The sequence below is a fragment of the Mus musculus genome, chromosome 7 (assembly GCF_000001635.26).
Source record: "Mus musculus strain C57BL/6J chromosome 7, GRCm38.p6 C57BL/6J".
In the NCBI taxonomy this organism is placed as follows: Eukaryota; Metazoa; Chordata; class Mammalia; order Rodentia; family Muridae; genus Mus; species Mus musculus.
The window spans coordinates 139,248,482-139,270,874 of record NC_000073.6 but is presented as its reverse complement, the minus strand read 5'-3'; the positions used below and the strand labels follow the sequence as shown (position 1 = coordinate 139,270,874).

Genomic DNA, 22,393 nt, shown 5'->3' with positions numbered 1-22,393 from the left:
AAACTGACCCAGCCAACAGTTTGAATACCCAGTAACTCCTTGGCCTCTCTAGGGAGTGCTACCAAGAGACATGACAGGAACTTTCATGGTCTTGAAGTCTGGGAAGTGTCAGGTATGCAAGAGTCCCTTTTGTTTTAGTGACAGGGCTCCCCAGTGCTCTGGAGTGTTAGATGTACAGATGTCCACAAAGGTTGCGCTTCACACCTGTGCTGTCAACCTGTCACCAGCTAGAGTCATTGGGGAGGAGGGAGTCTCAAGAAAATCCCTCCCTAAGATTGGGCTGTGGGCAAGCCTGTAGGACAGTTTCCTAGTGATTGGCATGGGAGTCCCATTGTGGTGGTGCCCATTCATGGTCCTGGATGCTATAAGAAAGCAGGATGGATGAAGTCCCTCCCCTCAGAGCTCAGGCAACCCCACGGAAGAGGAGGCAAGTGGGGTCAGAGCCAGGAGTGATAGAAGGCCGAGACATCAAGTCCCTCTAAATCAACGGGAGCAAAGCTCATATGAAGTCCGAGAGTGAAGCAGCTGCACAGGGCCTGTGCCAGGACCTCTGTGCTCATGTTATAGCTCCCACTGTAATTTTACAGGATTCCAGAATGCAGTAGTGCAGTAGGTCTCTGATTCTTGTGCCTCCTCTTGGGCTCTTTTCCTTTTGCTAGTTTATCTTGTCCAACATCAATGTGATCATTTTTATCTTATATTTTATTTTTTAAGAAAGCAAATGAATGAAATCCTAGCCACTAGGGTAAAGGTTAACAACTGAACTGTCATTCAGACCTGCTGGAAGAAGGAAGGTCAGTTTTCTCCGATGGAATGACACTGGGTATATATCAACCAATCCAGGTCAGGCCCGTGTTCAGTAGTTGACCAGCGTACAATGGTTGTATCCACAGCTTTTTGTGCTTTTGATTACATATTTGGGGGGGGGTCTGTTTTCTTGGTTTTGTTGTATTGAGTTTTTCTTTTTTTTAGAAAGTTGGGTGTGTAAGGATGGGGAGAGGATCTGGAAGAACATGGGGAGAGGGGAAGAATATGATCAAAATATATTTAAAGTTAAATACTTTAAAGTTTAGATAATTTAAAAATATAATAAAAATAAATAAGAAGGCTGAGCAATCCAGAGGGAGCAAGCCATTAAGCAGCACCTCCTCTCTACATCAGCTCCTGCCTCCATGTTCCTGTCCTGTTCTGAGTTCCTGCCCTGACTTCCTTCAGGACTACGTGTGGAGATGTGGAGATGTGGAGGTGTAAGCCAAATAAATCCTTTCCTCCCCAACTTGCTTTTGGCCATGGTGTTGCATGATAGCAATAACCCTGACACCAGGACGTCACCTTTCACGGTCAGGCATAGGTCCCTTGACAACTACACAGGGTGAAGTATTCTTGGAGACTCCCCTCCCCGCCAACCCCTGGAGAACAATTTGTCACTGCAGCCTCAGTTCTCTAGCATAAGATGCCCGAGGCTGACCACTCGGAGACCCAGTAGACAGCTTGCTTGCTTACAGAGCCTTCTGTGCATGTGGGCGGACAACATCTGAGACCCAGAACCAAGGTTCTGAGAGTTCCGTTCACACGGCTCTGATGTAGAACTCACGTTTTCACAGACACCAGTCCATGTCACCGTCACTGGCCTAAAGTCCTGTCAGAAGCTCTGCACTACTAAAAGTGGTATGTGGCCGAGAGCTGCCCAGTGGAAGGTGCTTCTGGGACTAAGCTCTCCTGGGAGAGACACTGAGCCCCAGAACGGTGCCTTCTCAACAGTGTGGGCTAAAACAGGAGGCCTGGAGCCAGAATGCGTAGGGAGCTCATTTCTTCTTTGGTGAAGAAACTGGTCTTTCCTTCCTCAGGCTCTACTGGCCTCAGGTAGGCCCATGGTTCAGCAATGTGGGTGGCGTGAATAGTTATGGGCAGAGGGCAGGGCCAGCCCACTCTGAGCTGCTGCTGGGGGTCAGCAGGGTACAGAGCTCACACATCATGCTGGCCTGCTCCTTCAGTCTTCAATAAAGCCTGGGACAAGTGCCAGTGGCCTTTGCTGGCCTATTTATTTATTTGGAGACAAGATTTCACTATGTATGTAGCCCTAGATGGCTAGGACCTCACTATAAGATCCTTCTGCCTCTGCCTATCCCCTCTGGCCCTGGCCCAATGCTCTTGAAGATACATAATGCATCCCGCAGGCAAAGCCCAGAAGTCCAGTCTACTAGGTTCTGTTTGTTTCAGAATAAGATACATCTCTACCCTTCTGCCCAGCAGAGCAGGCCTCCTGAAGATGGAAAGCTCTGTCCCAGGCCGCAGGTGGCAGGGTCCACTTGGCTCAAGCCGATTAAAAGCATAAACTCCCCTAGCTCAGTCTTTCCTGGGGAGCCCCTGAAAGGCAGGGCAGCAACTCAGGCCCTGGCAGAAGATAACCACTCTGTGACTCCAGGGCCAAAACTCAGTCTTGCCTGATTGAAGGACAGAGGTAGGGGAGGACACACCCAGGAAACGGTTCTGAGTGGCTCCTCCATCTTCCTCTCCCAGCCCCCAGAACAGGGGTGTTGGGGGCACAAAGGCAAGGCTGGATGTTCTTACTTCTCCAAAGCCCCCTCTCATCCAAGGTTCCTACTTCCACCTGTGTATCTTCAAAGGTTCTCAGGGCCAGACACTGGGGTACTGCGGGGAGGGGCATCTGTTGCTCTAGCCATGAGCTGACAGCAGGCACAAGGGTGCCCAGAGCTTCCATTCACCAAGACACATCCCTCCTGACACAAGGGCCTCCAGGGTGGTTGGGAGAGACCCTGAAAATGGAGAGATGGTATGTGTTTAGGGACGTGCAGACACTGTCTGATGTCACATCTTCCTGGAAAGCTTCAATGTGAAGAAGGCTTTGCTGCTACAAAAAGTTGAGAGAAGCAGGGTGTGGTAGTGCAAACGTTTAATCCCAGAACACTGGGGAGGCCGAGGGAGCCGGATCTCTGCGAATCCAAGGCCAGCTTGGTCTACAAAAAGAGTTCCAGGACAGCCAGGGCTATTACACAGAGAAACCCTGTCTCAAAAAAATAAAAAGTTGGGAGAACATCCCACCACCTCCAAATCTCAGATCCAGGTCCACAGGACACCATTAGAGCAGCCGCTGGGCTAGTCAGTGATGGATCCACACCAAACCCCTCCTTCCTGAGCCTGGAGAAGCCTCAGAGGCACCAAGGCTCTCGTATTGCCCACAGGTTCCTCCTGAGGGCTATGGCACCCTCAAAACCCAAGAGTATTTTCCATCAAAATCAGGAACAAGAAAAGCCACTACCACCATCAGGGCATCCATCCCTTAGCTCTAATTGAGCCATGGGAGAAAACAGACACAGGAGGCTCCATTGGAGGAAACAAACTGTTCAGGTCTGAGCCTCTGCCTGAGTGAGGGGTTTAGGGTAGACTGGAAAACCAGAGTAAGCCCTGAGGCAGGAGACTGAAACTACTGCCTAGAGCAAAGAGTGGCCTAGCTTCAGACTTGTATCCTGTCAGGTGACCCTGAGTGAGCAATACCACTGGCACAGTGCCACCTTGACAGGGAGGGCCAGGGCCCTTCTCCACCCCATTAGAGGATTGTCACCTCTCTACAGGTCAGGCAGGTGCAGCTTTGAACTATTCAGGCAAGAGCCTCAACACGGACTCCTGTTTATTTCTTTCCATGCTTAGACAAAGGAGCAGAGACAGTTTTCTTTTCTTTCTGTTTTCTTTTTGGTCTCGGAAGTGACAGAGGGGAAAGGAATGTGGCCTCACAGGGCAGAGACGGTATCTCCTAACCTGGGGTCTGTTTTCACTTCTGCCTTCCTTCTCCCCTTCCCAGTCCTGGTGACATAGCAGCATCTCAGACCAAGGCGGCCTTGCAGGCTGGGGCTGGGAGCCAGGGACCCATGCTTTGAGTGGAATGTGGAAGAGATGCGACTAGGTTCCTGGCTCAAGTGCACAGAGACCCTATACCCAAGGGCTGGAGGAGAACCCAGTACGTGCAATTTGGTTTCCTCAAAGCCTATAGGGCAGCTCGTGCTGAATAACGGAGGCCAGGCACAGGAGGATGCCCTGTAGCTAGGCCCAGCACCCACACCAGGAGTTTCACAGGCTGGGCAGAAAGCCCTGTTTCTGTTTGCGGATGCCTAAGCTTTGCAGCCTCTAGCACACAAAGCAGCAAACATGTCACCAAGCTCCAGGACACTTCTCGGCTAGGAACGCTGAAGCCTGAACAGATACATTCAGCCGAGAGGAGCCAGGTGCCCTAAGCTGGGTCCCTCCTCATGCACACCTGCTCCTCTGGAGGCAGGCCAGCCACTGTGCCCAGCATGTTTCTGCACACAGCCAGCCAGAGACACGTGGGTCCCTGGGACAGAAGTCAGAAGTTCCAGGACAGCAGCTGCACCCTCATTGTCGGTGACCTTGGGAGAAGAAGAAAGGATAAGAGGTTACCAAGGGGTCAGTTATAAGGAACAGAACCCTAGAGGGTTCAAGTATCAGGACAGAGCCTTACTGAGTTTGTACCAGTGTCCCTTCAGCCTTCTCCTTTGGGCACTATGGCTTTGCAGAGACCCCAGAGGCTGTTCTGCACCCTCACCAGCTCTCACCAGGCCAGTGAACCATACTTCCCTCGTTCCCACAAGTTCTGCCGCCCGTGGCTCAGCCATGCCAGAGGACGGTAGAGGATCTTAGATGGTGGGAGGCTTTGGAGCACAGGGTCAGCCCAGTCCAGTAGGAGGGCCAAACACTAGGATGTCTGCAAGGAAAGTTTGCTGTTCTAATAATGAGCTCACTGTACAGGAAAATCCTTAGTCCCTCAGTCACCAGGACACATCCTCTACCCCCAGGGTAAGGGAGAGCAGACCTGAAAATCGATGGTGATGGTGATGGTGATGAGTATGTATATGTCTGGATAGATGGATTAGGGGTGTGGTATCAGCCCCAGGCGTCTGGCTTATAGAGCCTTTCTACAGCTCCAAGCCTAGCCACTGTGCCTAGCTCAGTGAGCACAGATACCTGTAAGCACTGTACTAAGCTGAGGTGTTTTGGAGAAATGTGTCAACTCAGCAGTCTTCAGATAAAATGGATGCCTAACGTGGCTGAAGCACTAAAGACCATCTCCTCGGAGCTGCAGATAGTTAAGTAGCAGGACTATAAAAAGTGAATCAGACAGGAAGTAAGGACACAGCCAGCTTCAGAAAGCAGATTCCTGTGTGATCTGCACGCCAGGGTCCATTTATTCCCGCAAACCTCAAATCTCATTCCCAGCAAGCTAAGTCTGTATGTGTTGACGGGGAGGAATGTTCAGAGAACACAAAATCTCTGTCTAGGAAACAACTCTAAGGAACGCTTAACCCGAGAGAGAGAGAGAGAGAGAGAGAGAGAGAGAGAGAGAGAGAGAGATTCTGTAAATCAGGAGCTGGAGAGACACCTCAGCACGTAAAATCCCAGCACCTGGATGGGTGTGGCAGCTACGTGTGATCCCGATGCAGACGGCATAAAGGGGACCCTCTGCGTGTGCACATGTATGTGCAGCATGACTGTGCACGATTTCACATAGACAGTGAGCAATTGCGGCAGGTCAGCCATCTACAGAACCAAGAGGGACCCCTGAAGTCCCTTGAGAACCAAAGGAGGAACTCAATTCATCAAGATGCACATGTTAGAAAGCCACATGCAAACAGGTTCTGGGGCAAAGAGCCTCACCCATCACCCTAGCAGCAAAGTACAGCTGACCTATAGATTATAGCACACAATCTTCTAGGTGCCCAGCATTCTAGCCCACCCCAGCCCTACAGGCTGATGATCTACATCCAGGCTGGAATACATCTGAGAGATAGCTACTGTATGGAGGGACTTCCAGATCTCTGAATGGCCTTGGGGTGTCTCTAAGGTCTGGCTAGGCTCTGTGCGGATGTAACAGGTGTACCTGCAGCAGAGTGTGTGTGTGTGTGTGTATATGTGTGTGCATGTGTGTGTATGTGTGTGTGTGTGTGAGAGAGTGCACCCTTGTGCAGGAGTGGGGTGGGGTGGGGTTGGGGAGTGGAGGGAGGGAGAACACAACTGAAAACCACTTCTCCTGTCCATTCTAATGAGTGCTTTAAGGTTTGAAAGAGAAAAAAAAACACACCAAAAAAAAAAAAAAAAAAAAACCAACTCAGCCCTGGGAAACAATTAAAGCTAAGTCTCTTTAGCCACCATGGCCTGACCTCTGGAAACGCCCTTAACCGTCCTTAACCATCCTGTCGAGACCTTCTCTGGGGAAAAGAACAAGCTTTGAGAGGAGCTCAAGGGCTCCTGGCCTGAGTCTCCCTTTGTCCTACGACTGGGGCCTTCAAAGAAGCCCTTCCTCTCCCACTCTCAGGGAGTTGGCCCCTTACCAGCACTGCAGGGCAAGCTTAGCTGCTCTGGGTTGCTGACAGGCTAGAACACCAGGCCTCTCCAGAAACCCACATTCCCCAAGGATCAGGCTCATCTAACCCAGCACATCCCACCTTGCAGCTTGGGGGCACCTCTCTGCAAAGACCCAGCCTTCTCAGGAACTAAGACAGCTAGAGGGAGGGCTCACCCTTCGGCTCCCCTCCAAAGGGACAGGAGCAACCTGGAAGTAGTTGCTGTTTAACCCCTTCCGAGGTTGGTGTGCATGAGCCTGCTTGTGCTAAAACCGGTGAGATAAGCATCCTAGATTAGGATGCTGACTCTAGAAGTCCAGAGGGACCAGAAGGGATGCCAAGCAGGGGAACCGCAGAAATTCGTACAGCATTATAAAACACAGCTCAGTTTTTAAAATCCAGTAATGAATGCAAATGAAATAAACCTGTATTATCACGTTTGCATCACAACTTGACTCAGAGAGGAAATGTCCTCAAGGCCTTTGAAACACAGGAATGTTGAGCCCCTAGACTGTTGTGTTATCTTTCACTGGGACAACCTTGGTGGCCAGCCCTCCTGGTGGAGGGTATTAGTGGTCTTATATCCCCAAACTATTATATTATACTGTAATGAAGTAAAAAAAAAAATCATATGTATGGGATAGAGAGATGGCTCAGCGGTTAAGAGCACTGACTGCTCTTCCAAAGGTCTTGAGTTCAAATCACAGCAACCACATGGTGCCTCACAACCATCGGTAATGAGATCTGATGTCCTCTTTTGGTGTGTCTGAAGACAGCTACAGTATACTTACATATAGTAATAAATAAATCTTTGAGCAGAATCGAGTAGGACCAGAGTGGGGCCGGAGTTCAGTTCCCAGCAACCACATGATGGCTCACAACCATTTGCACAGCTACAGTATATTCATATGCATAAAAATTTTAAAATGTTAAAAAATCATTTGTATAACATACATTATTCAAAACAATTCAGTTTTGCATATATATATAATTAATAATTGTGTTATTATAATACCATTAAGCTTTGCTATAAAGAAGAGAAGAGAAAAGAAAAGGAAAAGAAAAAGTAATTCCCAATGTTAGCACCAGAAGCAATAGACAGCTCAGGAACAAGAGCAAGCTGGAGCATGGAGCTGTCTGGTCCCAGGCCTGGGCTCTCAGGACCTGAGAGGGCCTCAGGCTCGGGCAGAAAACACACATTGCCAGAGTGAGATGGTGGGTGTGGCATGAAGCAGGGATGCCACCAGATGCTGTGGTCACTGAAGGTCTGGGGCTGATTGGGACAAGTGGCTGAGGGTGGGCAATCCAAGCAGCAGAGGAAGGCATGGGGCACGCTAAGGAGCACTGTACAGTTAAAACACTGTTTGGGATGGAGTTGTTCATCCAGGACGCACTGAATAAACACTGAGACCGGGGGAGGAGAATACACACAGCTGGGAATGGATGACACGGTCAGCTCACCAGGGACGAGGTGAGCCTTGAGACCACCATCAAGTGATGGAGAACGCAAGTATTCTCTACAGGGAGCAGCTTATGTGGCAGTTTCAAATCACCCGCAAAGTGAGCAAAGAGAGTGACTTCTTGATGAATAGTCCGAGGAGGGGCTCTATCAGATGAAACCCAAAGAAGGTGGGGTCAGGGACCCCAGAGATGAGGGTGTTTTGAGACCATAACCTCTCACTAGAAAACAGGCAGTATTTGCTCCAAAAGGTTCAGACAGGTAGAGGCATCCAAAGGCTTTGTACAGGGTCCATGCTGCCCCCAGACACTTTAATACCTGGTATTCCCACTTACTTCCCCCAAACTGTCTCGTCTGCCTGCCTGCCTGCCTGCCTGCAGGCTCCCAACATGATACCCAGTGGCAGTGGCAAGAACAGGACACTGGGAGCCAGTGGGTGGGAAGGTCTGAGCCCCTGTGGAAGGCCTGGAATTATAGGCCTTAGTTTCCTTCTGGAACAAAATAATTACAACCTTCCCAGAGGACCTGAATTCCCTGAAAGCAATGCAGAAGTCAGCTGACAGCTCATGGGGGAGCAGAAGGGCTAGAAGAAAGAGAGCTGGTTTGGTGTGTTCCACTAAGGGATGCTGTTCAAAGGGGCTGGATGGGGGAGACTCTGCGGTGTTGGGGGGCGGTGCACAGTGCACTTGGGGTCTAGAGGCATGTTCTCGTGGCCACTCAGCCAGCACAGTGCACTAGCCCCTGCAATAGACTGGCTCCCAATCAATATCTGCTTTCCCAGGAGAAATGAATATCATGAAGCAGGAAGGTGACAGGGGCCCTCATGTTCCTCAAACTGGCTGTCTCATTGTCTTCATAGATGGATCTTTCTGGAACAACAGTTTCTTCCCTCATAGGACAGACCTCCACATTACAATAGCCCTTTGCAGATGCTACTGCACAATGAGGCTGACGTTGTGGGGGCAAAGAGGCAGTGGTTCCTGCTGCCTTTGTGGACCCTGGACCAGTCTTATCCTTGAAGCTGTCTCCCCTCTGCTACATGAGAGGCTGGCACAGACAGTGTGTGCAGGTAATCTAATGAACAATATGCTAGGAATGTTGGCTGAGTGGAAGGTAGAGGAATTTTAATTCAGAACATGGCTGCTCTGGCAAAGGATCGCATCCAAAGACCTTCTAGATCTGTGTAATCTAGCGTGATCTAGCCAGAGTACAGACAGGCCTTTAATCCCAAGAGACAGAGGCAAGCAGATCTCTGAGTTCAAAAGCTAGCCTGATACAGAGCAAGTTTTAGGCACAAACAAACAAATAAACAAACCACCTTCGGTCCAGGAGTGGTGGTACACTCCTCTAATCCCAACACTCTGGAGACAGAGGAATGCAGATCTCTGAGTTCTGGTCAGTTCTATTCAGTCAGGTCATGGAATTCAGAGGCAGTTTTACCTGGAGGGTTTTACAGAGACAGGCTAAAGAGAACAAGCTAGACACAGGTGAAGACAGAAGAGCCAGAGAATGAAAAGGAGCCAGGAGATTAGAACAGATTGCTAGAGTTAGTTTGAAGCCAAGCAGGACAATTCAGTGAGAAGCTAAGAGAAGCCGGATTGAGTCAGTCAGCTTAGAGAGGAGTTTGAGCCAGAACAGCTGAATTGAGCAGCCAGCCAGAGCTCAGAAAGAACTAGAAAGGGCGAGCTTATTTAGCAGTAAGTCTCAGAGGCTGAAAACATTCTAGGCCTAGATTAGATTGTACGGAGACTAGAAGCTTCCAGACTAGATTTAGGTTAGCAGACAGAGGGAGTGAGCCCAAATTACATCAGGAAAATAAAAAAAAATATTTTTCAGGAGAATGACTGAGAGGTGAGTAGTACCCCTGTAGACTTAGACCTCTGGAACGTGATCACGTCAGTGTCTATTACATACTTCCACAGATATTTCCGAGATGACTACTCTGAACTACAAGATGGGCCCCCAAAGTCTTTATGGGTCCTTGTCAGAAAGGCAGCCCACAATATCACACTGAGGAAGAGGAAGCTCCAAGATTATGGAGGTAGCCTAGAGGGATGTTGCTGTAGCCAGGAGCACCTGAAAGGAGCTTGAGAGAGTTGGTTACCCTCTCCAGCTTCCTGAGGGAGTCTAGCTGGGCTTAGCTTTCAGACCTCTGACTCTAAAGGACATGTTTGTAGGCCCTACTTTGTGGCAGTTTGTTACCATGGCCACAGGACAGACTGACTCTAGGGAGGCTGACAGCTCAGCAACAGGGACCACCCAAGGCATGGGTGTGTTCTACTCCCTGGCAAAGCTTTAAAGCTTTCAGTCCAACATTCTGGCCACTCAAGGTTGGGGCCTACATGCTCTATGTTTGAGGCCTGTGATGTCTCAGTAGATGCCTAGGGGCTGGGTCCTGGGATGGTATCCCATCTTCTTTGTAGGGAAGTGTCATAACTTTCAGTCTACACAGCACCCAAGCATTGTGCTGGCTACCTGGCAACCCTGCGCCTCTGCCCAGGCACGTAGGAAAACAAAAAAGAGGCACCATTAACCAGAGTAGATATGCTGTACATCTCTCGGCCAGTCCCCAGGCAGAACCTGGCACCCGTCAACCCAGTACCCCTGTCTTTATATAGTGCTGTGGTGCATGGTAGGCAAAGCCCCAACCCATTGCTGTCAGCTCTGAGGCCCCCTCTCTGATCCTATGTGGCTTTCTGTCCCCAAGGGTAGTCAACCTATTTTCTCCTGGACCCTCTTCCTGCTTCCATGATGTCATTCTTGTCACCCCTCCCCTCCACTGCATCCCCCCCCCCCCCGAGGCTCTGAATAAAGCCTCGTCAGCTACAACAGGTCTTCTTTCACTCTGTCTCCCACAGTACTGGCCCCACCAATGTCATATTGAACGCCCCTCACCTTTAGCTTGTGGTACCAGGGCTCTGAGCTTTCTCCTAGCGCCACTGTAAGCCAGGCCTCGGGTACTTTCTCATTTTTAATATAGCCCACCAAGGCCACTGTGGAGTTCGTATTGTGGGGCAGGAAGAGGTAGCACCCTCTTGTCTAAGGAGTCAGCACCACACAGTGCCCGGCCTCCCCCAGCTTGTTTAGGCACAAATGACCGAACCTGTTCACTGCTCTGAGTCCTGTATTGCAAGCACTCCTGTTTCCAGGAGGAACTGCCTCCCACAATCTCCGTTTCGATTTCAGCTCATGTCACCTTCTCCAGGAAGCCTTCCTAGATAACAGTATAGAAGATCTGGGTTCCCACCAAATGATCTGTTTCTAATCCCTGTCCCTTCTTTCCTGGAGCATGCCTGTGTGATTATGACATGCTAATTTGGGACCTGTGACTCAGAGATGTTTCCAGGATTCTAGCTAACTCGCTAGCCCATATCCAGTTGAGAATTTGGAGAAAGGCATGTAGTAGACACAGTAGCCAGAGGAGGAAGGTAGGACCGGAGGTTAGAAAAGAACCAGCACTCATACCAACCCTTTCCAGTCCTTGCTGGCCCTCCGCTCGGCCCATCCAATGTTTTTTCATACAGAGGAAACTTAGATGGTCAGCTCTTGCAGAGGGGCTCCAGGCAGCAGCATGGGCCAGAACAGAAGAAACCTGCCCTGTGCAGCCAGGGATATAGGCTCTGCTTCCACACAAGAGTCTCCAGGAGCTTCTTGCCCCCAGCCAGTAAACTCACACCAGAGCCCCTGGGTCAACAACCCCTGGAGCCTAGCTAGAGAAGGTATGGTGGTCACTGCAAAGGCAGCTGCCTACAAGCTCATTCCTAAGCCCATTGTGTTGCTGTACCCCTCACACATCCACAAGACAGGTGCCACTGTCACCCTGTGACAGACAAGGAAACTGGGATCTCTGTGCATGTATGTGCACTTATGAGTCCGGGCAGCTTAGCCTGTATATCTGGATCAGGACCTACTTGTAGGAGTCATTGAATCTGATACACAAGTGACACCACATCTTAAAAAGGGTCAGGACACCCAGCTCCCTCACCCACCCCCCCTGTCCAGTATGTGGGGTGTCCACACCAAGCCCCATCAACTGGCACTTCAGCCTTCCATCAAAGCATGGGATGAGATATTGAACTCCACGCCTTTGGAAGGGAATCAATACGCCTGGCTTTCTTAGATGGCTCCCGGCACACAGGAGAGTGGCACTCTCCTCCCCCAAACCTTGGAGGACTGCTTTTCCTGTCGCAGCAGTCTTCAGGTAGTTTCAGGATCAGGTATGGCCTGCCAGTGACCTTTTCCATCAGGCCTCTCCTACCTGAACTCAATTCCTGAGTAGCTTCCCACCCCCAGATGTCCAGCCAGCAATTGTGCCCTTCACTGGATCCCCACCAGCATCTCAACAGCTTCTGCTTAGAGGACCAAGTCCCCTGGTATCCGTCCTGTGCAAGCTGGAAGGGATTAACTCCAATAGCACTAGGAACATTGCAAAGCACATTTGTCCAACAGGGGACCCTCATTCACACAGCAGGAGGCTCTAGCTGAAAACACCAGATCCATCCCTGAGGAGCACTTGACTTGCCTGGCAGGAACCTCCTCTCCATGTTTATAAAAGTCCTTATACAAAAGCAAAACACCGGCCAGACAAGCACCACTGAGCACTTTGCTGCTATAGGGACCCAGTGCCTCACACTCCCAGAAGGCAGAGAGGGCTGCTGGGTGCATGCCCGTCCAGGCACAGCCCAGGACCAGGGGCCAGGCAAACCAGTTGGGTGAGATTTTTTTCCCTCTGCTTCCGGATAAACAGGGCCTGCCCAGAACCTACAAGGCTGCATTCTCCAAGGTACAGATAAGGCCTGGCTGGGCTTCCAGAGTCCATGGGTCCCTTTGGGTAGATGTCTCCAGTCACCATCAAAGTCTATACAGCAGATAGGAATCGAAAGTCAGTTTGTAAGGACCAGGCTAGACTTCATCTCTCACCAGAAGCTGAGTTTATGCCACATATTTGGGGCACGTGAGACGGGCTCTCAGCCTTCATCCATACTGCCTCCAGCCAAGCCAGTGCCAGTGATCAGCTGCTGAGCAGAGAGGGCCAAGGCAAAGAAGACGGTGAGGAAGGACACAGCAAGGCAGAGCCAGGTGCAGAGTGCTCCAGGACTGGGTGTGGCTGCAGCTGAGGTTCTATGAAGACTAGGATACAGCGGGGAACTCAGGGCAAGTCACTTGACCCTTATCTGTTTTAGCCTGATGGATGCCGTGCCTTAGGATATGTGGAGGCCAGACGCCACTGCCAGAGCTCTCATGTCTCTTTGTTACCTGCCTCATCCTACACAAAGGACCCCCAGTTGAGAATAGGTTTAGCTGTTATGCATAACCAGGGACCAGTGGAGAGGGTAGAGGCCACAGTAGCCTGAAAGCTAGCCCCAGAGCCTGCCTCCCAATACTGCTGCCTCTCCTGGGACCTCCAGTGTAACCGACATGGCAATGAACAGGCTTGAGAGGTATCCGAGACTCTTCTTCCTGAACAGATGCCAGCTGGCCCTGCTAAGGACCGAAAGACTAATGAAAGGCCCAAGGACCCATAGTGCCAAAATGGTGGAGTGAGCGAGTGGCCTGGGCAGACAGGTCACTGAGGAAACACCAATGACCTGACATGACCTCCAAGTCCCTGTACCATGAAATCAGCAGCATTAAGCCAAAGATTATGAAAAAACAAAGAGGCTGCCTGGAGCCAAGAAGAAAGCCTTAGACTTCTGGGAAAGCCATCACCATGACAGTCATAGCTGGGCGTGGCTATCAGATGTGAGTATATCCAGGGAGAAGGGCAGGCAGGTTGTATGCTTCATAAATGTTTCCAGACACCCCACATGGTGACCACATGGCCACCAGAGATTCCCCCAACTCCATGAGATGACACCCAGCGATGCCCCACAAGCCTGAACAACAATACTCCCTCACTACACATGGTGCAATGTCCAGACCCTATACAGACCATCGGAGGATAGACTACTAAACTACAGAGTTCTCTTATAAGAGCTCAATACATTGTACCCACCACCCAGAACTGCGTGCACCTGGCCACACTGAGAAGCATTCAGGAACCACCACACTTAAGGAGGGATGGGGCAAGCCGAGTAGAAGAGCCAGCTTGAGGCGCTGAGGCCAGCTCCACTGGAGGGTCAGATGCTCTCCTCACCTCACCTCCCTCCTCCCTGACAGTCAGACACCTGGCCCACATAAGCAGGAGGTACAAGGCCACTAGTGTTTGGGAGGAGAGTAGAAGAAGTTCCCTCTTCCCTCAGAGTGACAGAAGATGAAAGCCTGCCTTCTATCCTTAGCCCAGTCAGATTCAGGCAAACTGCATCCCTTTCTCAAAACCCCTAGCAGAAGCCTCAAGGGCCTTCCTCGGACAACTGGCTGCAAAACTCAGACACAAGCAAACATCCAATAATCAGACCCTTTGGAGCATCTCTCTTGGGATGTGTGAGCTCCTGAGACATCAGAGAGGGCAAGTGTTTAGGACAGCCCCCTTTGAGCAACAGGCCCAGTGTCTGGCTCCCTAGCGTCTGGGTGTTGAACACAAGCTCAAGCTGGCTGCCTTGGGAAAAGCAGGCCCCTAGTGAACACGAGACTCACCTGCTCTTGGAACCAAAGTTACATTTCAAACTGGGTCAAGAGCTCCCTTATTTCTGGGGCCACGTGTTGTGTGGCATTTGCAGCCTCAGTTATAGCTTTCCGATACATCCCCTTCTTCTTACGGTTAAATCTCAGTTTGAAAAATTCAGAGAAAGGGGACAGTTTTGAAATAGACAAGAATGATGTAGTTGGAGACCCAAACCATGAGACTTTCGCTTCTTGCCAAGAGGGCTCTCCATCCTCCTTCTGGCCAAGGCTGATGTCAAGGACACGCGCTGGCCACCAAGGAAAACCATGAATCTTACCCCACACAATGTCCCCTACAGCCACCGTCCTTCCATCTTCAGTCACACACCGTGAGACGCTCTGCGTGTGCAGCCTGACCGTGAGGGGAGGGACTGTCTGGCGAGTGTCAGCAGAAGATGAAGGAACAGAGGCACTGTCACCAGATGACAGGTCTCCTGTGTCTGGAGATGTCACTTCTGAACCAGATGATTTTAATTCATCCAGGCTGTCCGTGCTGCACACAGATTCACTGGTACAATCTGTTCTCCTCCCAGGGCAGTCCACAAGAAAAGCCAAGCCATCACGGCCATGTTTACCTTGGGGAAACCTCTTGAGGTCATCGTCCTCACCAGAACTTCCAGAAGACAAGTCCTCTAGCCCATGGCTAGAGCCATCGGCAAAGAGAGCAGGGGAGCTGACCAGCGGGCCTCGTGGGCATCCGTTCAGCTCCTCCACCAGCTCAGCCCGGTAAAGGGGTTCATGCTCTCCATCCCCCAGCCGGTGGGGCTTCAGGCGGATTTTGGGAGGTGGCAGGTCAGAGATAGGAGGCACTGGGCGAGTCAGCTTTAGCTTGGGGATGGAGGCTGAAGACCCGCTGGGTGGTCGGTCTCCACCACCCCTGGGCTCCACATCCCTTGATACCTCTGAGTCCTGGCTGCCATTCTGTAGAGACTGTTGCGGGCAGAAGGGCTCCACGGAGCCATGCACTCTGGATGGAATCTTGACCACCTCACCCTTACCCTGTGGTGTGCTGTAGGAGATCTTGATGACTGGGCTTCTCGGAACACGCTCTCCAGCAACCCTGTCCTCTTCCCGCTTCTCCCTCTTGCTCCTCCTCGGGGCAGCTGTAGCTATGACAGCGCTGTCTTCTGGTTCCTCTGGCTTTCGGTGTTCACTGTCAGGGCCACTGCCTAGCCTCCGGCGGGGTTTGGGGGTGTTCAGGGGGCTGGGACTGGCCTCTTGAGGACTCACAGTACTCTTGCACTTCTCACACAGTACCTGACGTGGCCGCAGGCGGATTGTGCTAAGAATGAGTCTTCCAGGATCCCGGTTTCTGGAGAGTCGCCGACGGGTCCGCTTGATGGTCCTGGGTGGGGGCTGCGGCACCCACTGCTGGTAGGTGTTCCTCAGCCATAGTGGGTGAGGGAAGGGGGCACCCTCAAAGTATGGTGGAAAGGGAGGCAGGTTCCCGGCAGGCACAGGTGGTATGAGAGGTGGGGGCGGCTCAGACACAGCTGTCTTGGGAGGCTGATCCTTCTCAGGGTCTTTGTGGTGAGGATGCAGAGGTCCTGTCTCTAGCTGCATCACTTCTCCAGTTCCCTCCTCGGGAGCCTGGCCATGACAGCTGACGGCAGAGGAGTTGTCAGCCAGAGGCAGTAGAGTAGATGGAGACAGGCCAAAGAGGCCAGACCTGGTAGAAGGGAACAGAGTCAGAGTGAGAATAAGGGAGAACTCTAGCTCTGCCCAGCACCTGTCACCTGGGAGGCCATCTGCAGAAATTAAGCCTGGTTCTTCCAGTCCCATGCTCCCAGAAATAAGACCGAGACTCAAAATATATTTACAAATATCTAGTCCATATACCTAGGCTCTTCTCTGACTGGATCATAACTTGTTATAACCTGTGTACTCTAACCTACACTCTGCCACAGTGCTGGTTACCTATGCTCAGGCACCATGCATCCGTCTCCACACATCTTCTGGGGCGAATCACCCCCTGGCACTTCACACCATCCCAGAATCCTTTCTGTCTCCTGAGGTTCCACCTCTTATTTCCTGCCTGAGCCATAGGTCACCAGATTTATTATTGACAGGTGCCGCATCCATACAGGCATAAGACATTCGCTCTACAGCCATCTGGATCTAGGTCCAGAGTGGTGGGTTGACATTCAGAAGGTACCCAGGCCCCACATGTCCTGTGTGACACGTGGCTTGAAGGCACCTTCTTGGTCAGAGTATTAGAATCTGAGTCGATAGCCACAAGAAAGAGGGCTTGAGGCTGGGATGCTTTTAGAAGACTGAGAAGAACATCTTCATCCTGAGACAGGGCGTGGCCTGAAAGGGAGTCCACCTGCCCCACAGCCAGTAGCTGCAGAGCCCAGGCCCCTGTTCATGTCTCTCACTTTCCCTTCCCTTTCTTTAAGAGATAGGGACTCAGCTTGCTGGAATCTTCTCCCAGGCAAGCTCTTGGCCCTGAAGAATGTCTTATGGAACACCCTGGTCCCAGATGCCCAAGATGCATCCATGTGTGCAGGGTGGGAGCCACATGTGGCTAGATGTAGCCAGAGCCACAGCTGTAGCTGCCCTGAGGCCAGAGGCACCAAAGCAGAGCCCTTGGGGTGCTAGAACCTCCCAAAGTCTCACCATTGGACTTGACTTCCATGGCCTCGAGAAGAGGATTATCTATCAGCCAGCCTGTCATCTCTGGACCCCACCCTCAGGAAACAGCACAGGGTCCCAAATGAGGGCGTTGGCAGGAAGGGGAAGCCGCCCCAGGGAGAAGCAGCATTCCTGTGATAGTAACAGGCATGCAGGTTATGGGGAACATTGAATTCTGCCCAGACAGGACTAAGGGCCAGAGAAGGCCCTAGGAGAGCAGGAAGGAATGGCAAGTGGCTGGTTTGGGAGGCAGGGCAGACAAGGGACCAGGGGTGGAGAGTTGCTAGGCAAAGCTCACCTCCCTGGCAGCTTCCACAGTTACCTAGAGCATGAAGTGAGGGTCTCCCCCAGCCCCTCCTCTTCTGTTCATACCCACAGCCTCCTTGTGCTCACAGGTGCTGTGAGCAGAGGGGACCCCAGAGGGTCTGCTTGCTTTTAGCCCCAAAGGCCTAGGGCAGACTGTGCAGGCTGAAGATAGACACTCACTGACTGCAAACCCAGGTCCCTTCCCAGAGTCCAGGGGCCGGATTCTCCTGAGAAATGGCACGGCCCTGGCAGCGTGCAGCCACTCTTCCTTCCCGAGCTGCTGCCCTGCCCCTGCTTTGGCCACACCCGAGGCCTGCCTAGTGGGTAAACAGAACAGCTGCTCACCCCAGGTCAAGGCAGGCTGGGTGATGACCTTCCCCTAGGAGAGCTGAGGCCAACTGCTAGATTTGGGGAGACCATGGAGCATCGGGGCTCCGCTTTGGTGCTTCTAGCCTGTAGGCAGCAAAGGCCGGGGCTGTGATTTGAGTTCCCCCAACCGTTTAGCAGTTCCACGGAATGACAAGCAGGGACACTCCCTCTTCACAGATAAGACAATGAGAAGTGACTTGCAGGCTTATCCCAGTCCAGTGATGTTAGGATCCACTGCCTCCAGGTATGGATATAACCACAGCACAGGGAAAAACAAATGGACGAACCGTGACCTGGCCTGGGTTCCATAGGGGATGTGGATCCCAAAGCTTGGCACCCGCAGCGAGGCCAGGCTGTGACAAGTTGGTCAGTCTCAAGGACAGAAGCTCACAGGAAATGCTACAGATCTTGGCAGCGATAGGAACCTGTTAGGGTTCACAACTGACTAAGAGGGCCCGCTGAATGGGGGCAGCTTTGGGATGGCGGGTAGGTATATAGGAACAGGACCTGGAGATTAAGAAATGATTCACCAGGGCAGGAACCAATATCTCCAGAGCACTAAACCTCTAAGTTCAGGAAAAGACGGGGACACCGAGCAGGGTTGAGAAGCCCAGGAAGCTATAAAGAGGGGGCCACATCCAAATGCAAAAGCAGTAGAGACTCAAAGCGAACAGAGACATAGGGCTCCTGGGGACACCAAGGCTCTCCTGTTCTGCATGATGCTCTGATGAGGACACAGTCCTGGGGACATACAGCCTGGCTCAAAGTCCTCAGCAAGACACCAGTGGTCAAATTGTGTCCCTGGGGCCTCACCTGCAGGGTATGTCTCAGCCACTCACCCAGAGTAGCCTGGCTAAGGCCAGCCCATGGACAGGAAGAATACAGTTCTGGCTGCTTGCCAGAGCTCTGGGCTGCCCCTGCTTGCAGCTGCCTCCATCTGGCTTCCCAGAGACACAGGCAGACCCAGGATACATGAGGCTGCTGGCGCCCAAGTGGCACCCTCCCACCCCTCCTGTGTCTGTCTGGGATCTTCCTCCCCCAGCCTGTGGTGGCAGAGGCTATCCTGCCACTGCCCGAGGGTTGAGTCAACAGGCTCCTGGATCAGAGGCATGCGGATGTGCAAAGCTGGGCGGGAGTCTGCGGAAACTTCTCTACATAGCTATGTTGCCAGGAGCCTGCAGCCCCAGGAAGGCCCAAGTCCAAACACCCAAGGCCCCACCTTGGGTTGTACACCAGGGCTTGCTTACTTTAGAAAGTCCCTGAAGCCTTTCTGCAGCCCAGCAAACAGCCATTGAGCAGTAGGGCTAGAGAGCTGGATGGGACCAGGAACAGGAAGGTCTTGCAGGAAACAGTGAGCTGCTTGGGACTACTAAGTGTACAGAGGCCTCCAGGGGCCACCTCTGCTTTGGGAGTCAGGTGAGCAGCTTTTCAGGCCAAGTCTCAGCCTGGATACCAGAGCAATCCATTCTCCAGAGCATATTGCCCCACATCCTTGGGCAGACCCCCGATTTCCAGAGAAGAATAGGTGGAGCCTGTATCCTGCATTTATTAGCATCAACATCGTCCTTAAGCCCTAGGGCTCTCCTAGAAGCTCAGACCAGGCCCACCTCACACCCCCCCCCCCATGTCTTCCTTGTCCACTCTGACAACATCTCTGTGGTACAGTCCCCAAGACCAGCATACCAGCCGGTGATGCACCAGCTGTGATGCACAAGACACCTGGAACCCTCCAGTTCCTTGAGGGCAGAGAGGGTATCTGAGCACTATGGTAACCTCTGTGCCTACCACATAATCTCAGGAATGCCTAGCAGCACACTAGCTAACAAATTCCAGGACAGAACTTGGTGCTCTTTAGCCTGGTGACAGGCAGTGACTGTGGTCTTGGTCAAAGAGGACGTCATACTGACTATCCCAGCAGACAGGCTCAGCTGTTGTGTGGTACAATTTAAGAATCAACAACTCAGATTAGAACCCCGGAGTCAGCGGGCCTTTGCTGTCTTGTAGACTACCTTTGGCTAGGGTTACCTCACCTGAGGTGCTCAACAAGAGACATACATACCTCTAGGCCCACCTGCAGCATAGTGTCAGCCCCACCCCTTCCTGCACGACTTGGGTCAGCCGGCTTTGGGAGGGATCCTCAAATTTGTAAGCAGGGATCATAAAGGCGGCTTGTCAGAGGCTTAGCCCACCCTCTGGTACAGTGTGGTTTCTCAGTGAAAATACAGGCCTGCATAGGTACCCAGAGCAACAGAGAACCTGCTTCGGGCTGCTCTACAGCCAGGCAGCTGATTCAAGACACCGAGTGGGAGGAGGTACTTGGTACTGCACCAGGTGGCTTGTGAGCAAAGACCCCCTCTGAGCTCCCCAGCCATCTGCAGACGAGGAAGGGAAAAGGAACAAACATCTTTCAGTCTAACTTTCATGATGAGCACTGGTGGGGCTGGATCCAGCCTCAGAGCCTTCCTTCTACCCAGCAGTCTATGCGAACGGGGCCATCCACGTCACTTGCAACCTAGCAAGGAGGATGAACAGTGATCAGGAACCATAAAGGACAGCCAGGCTACCAGGTCGGTACCCAAACTATGGGAGCTCTGATGCCTATAAAGCGCAGCAGCAGCACCTCAGGAATGCTGACCTGCTTGCTGCTTTGAGCCCCAAAGGCTCCCCTGAGGTGGGAGGAAATAGGACTTGGGAACTCTTCCTTGGCTCGAATCCAAGGACTGGGCCTTGGAAGAGCAAGGATAGGTACTGAAGCTGTGGAGAAACTAGTACCTGGGAGGGCAGGTCAGCATGTGGACCCTGGAGCCTGAGAGCAGACACTGCAGCCCAAACCACCCAGACAGCTGCTAAGCTGTGCTCAGCTCTGCCTGAGAAGCAGGGCTGTAAACACTAGCTTTGCCACTCATAATACTATGGATAGAACACAGGAAACAGAAACAAGGGGGGGGGGGCGCTGCTGGAAAGATCAGGGATGGGGAAGGAGAAACACAAGGCCAAGCCTTGGAGGGCTGGAGGGGCAAGGAAGGGCCATTTCAGAGTCTCTGCATGGGCACAGAAGCAAGCAAAGCCACTGCAGAGAAGAGCTGTGATCAGCGACTAAGCTCATGTCTCCAAGGGGTTCTGGTTCTGGTAGACTGTGAGGCACGGACACACATGCATCCTATAGCTGCTGCTTCCCATGTTCAGGATGCCAGCCAGCAGCTAGCTTCTATTCATGAAGGGTGTATGCATCTGCAAGCCAGGTTAGCCATTGACCTCAGGGTAGAGATCCCCCCTATCTCTGTAGACACAGCCACAAGATAGGACTACTCTCAGCCAATCTTATCTTGAGCACTGGAGCCTGAGAACTGGGGAAATGCGGGTCCTCTGCTGCAGACTCTCTAGGGAGAGGCCAGAGCAGGCTGCACAGGTTGAGCAGGGGTGCAGCCAGACCTGCCTAGGGAGGAGAGGGCAGCCATCAGCAGGGTGGGGGATGGCTTGCCTTGGAAGCTTTCAGGTGGCTATTCTGCAGCCCCTGAATGTCACCCCATTATAGGCACTCCCTGTACTAACCAACAAGAGAGGGGCACCAGTCACACGGGAGGCCATATGTTAAGTCACATGACTTGTGCATAAATGGCTTCTGGCACATCTAATGAAGACATAATGTCAGCAGGGTAACTGTCGAAGGAGGAAGGGCTCTGCTCTGTGGTGGGAACCCAGGGAAATCCGGGCTTTAGGAAGGGAAAAAGTTGGGTCTTTGAAAGCAGAGCCCTTTTCTGTTCCTAATTCCAGAATGAAGCCTGGCTGGAGCAGAAGAGTCACAGCCTGATTAATGCCTAATCATTTATCAGGCAGTGACAGCGCAGTGCCATGTGATTCTGGGTTCAGGTGGCTGTTCTGCGCTGCAGAAGCCCCTGCAAAGGGTATACAGGTGGTCTCAGGAGCCAAGCCCAATGCGCCCCTCCAGTAGAGGCACTGGCCCTGGAACTTGTATCTTCCACTCCCCCGCAAGGCGCCTCGCCCACAGCAGTGTTTCTACACCCCGCAGTCTCGCAGCTGGTCTCCACCAGCCACTCCTATAAGCCTTGGGCTTCCCCCCTCTTGTGACAGGTGAGGCCATAGCTTAACTGACCCCCTTAAACGAATCACGATTCTACAAACAGTCGAATTCAACAGTGCGTCTGAACAAAGAAAAGTGCGTTAATTATGGCAGATGTGCGGAGTTTCAGGCAAGGCTTCCCGTGCGTCCCGGCCGGCACCGCAGCCCCTCTGCGGGGCCGCACGCTCTCCTGCCCCGAAAGTCACCGCGACTTTGGGAGAGAGCCACTTTCGCACCCAGACCGGCGGCCAGCTGGCGCGCCTCGAAACCCCGGCCCAGCAGAAACTGAAAGCGGACGCCGGGCTTTGCTGCTCCTCTCGGAGCCTGCATTGGAACCTTGAATCGGTGGAGGAGTGTCCCGGGAGATTCCGAGGAGTCCCGGGCCCGCGACCCTGCCCCGCTCACTTTTTCGTGCAATCCAGCAGGATTCCGGCGAAGCTGCGCTCGCCACAGCTCACGGTGACCACCAGCGCGCCGTTGACGACCTGTTCCACCCGCACCGGCAACCGGCAGCCGGCCCGCGGCTCCATGCTCCCGCCGCCTCCGGAGGCCGCCCCCGCCCGCCAC

The 22,393-nt window shown here is 52.4% G+C and overlaps 1 protein-coding gene across 3 annotated transcripts; it reads right to left on the bottom strand.

Annotated features, from left to right (window-relative positions):
* Positions 1-3,618: 3,618 nt before the first annotated feature.
* Pwwp2b (PWWP domain containing 2B) lies at positions 3,619-22,393 on the bottom strand. 3 transcript variants are annotated; one of them, XM_030241947.1, is made up of 3 exons: positions 19,805-19,823; positions 14,410-16,105; positions 3,619-4,403 (listed from the first exon to the last, which is right to left on the bottom strand). In XM_030241947.1, the coding sequence occupies exon 2, from the start codon at positions 15,997-15,999 to the stop codon at positions 14,428-14,430; it is 1,572 nt and encodes a 523-aa protein (XP_030097807.1). In that variant the 5' UTR covers positions 16,000-16,105; positions 19,805-19,823; the 3' UTR covers positions 3,619-4,403; positions 14,410-14,427. The 3 variants fall into 3 exon arrangements, with proteins under 3 accessions (XP_030097807.1, NP_001092106.1, NP_001028378.1); NM_001098636.1 differs by lacking the exon at positions 19,805-19,823 and adding an exon at positions 22,232-22,393 and having other exon boundaries at positions 3,622-4,403; NM_001033206.2 differs by lacking the exon at positions 19,805-19,823 and adding an exon at positions 22,232-22,393 and having other exon boundaries at positions 3,622-4,403; positions 14,715-16,105.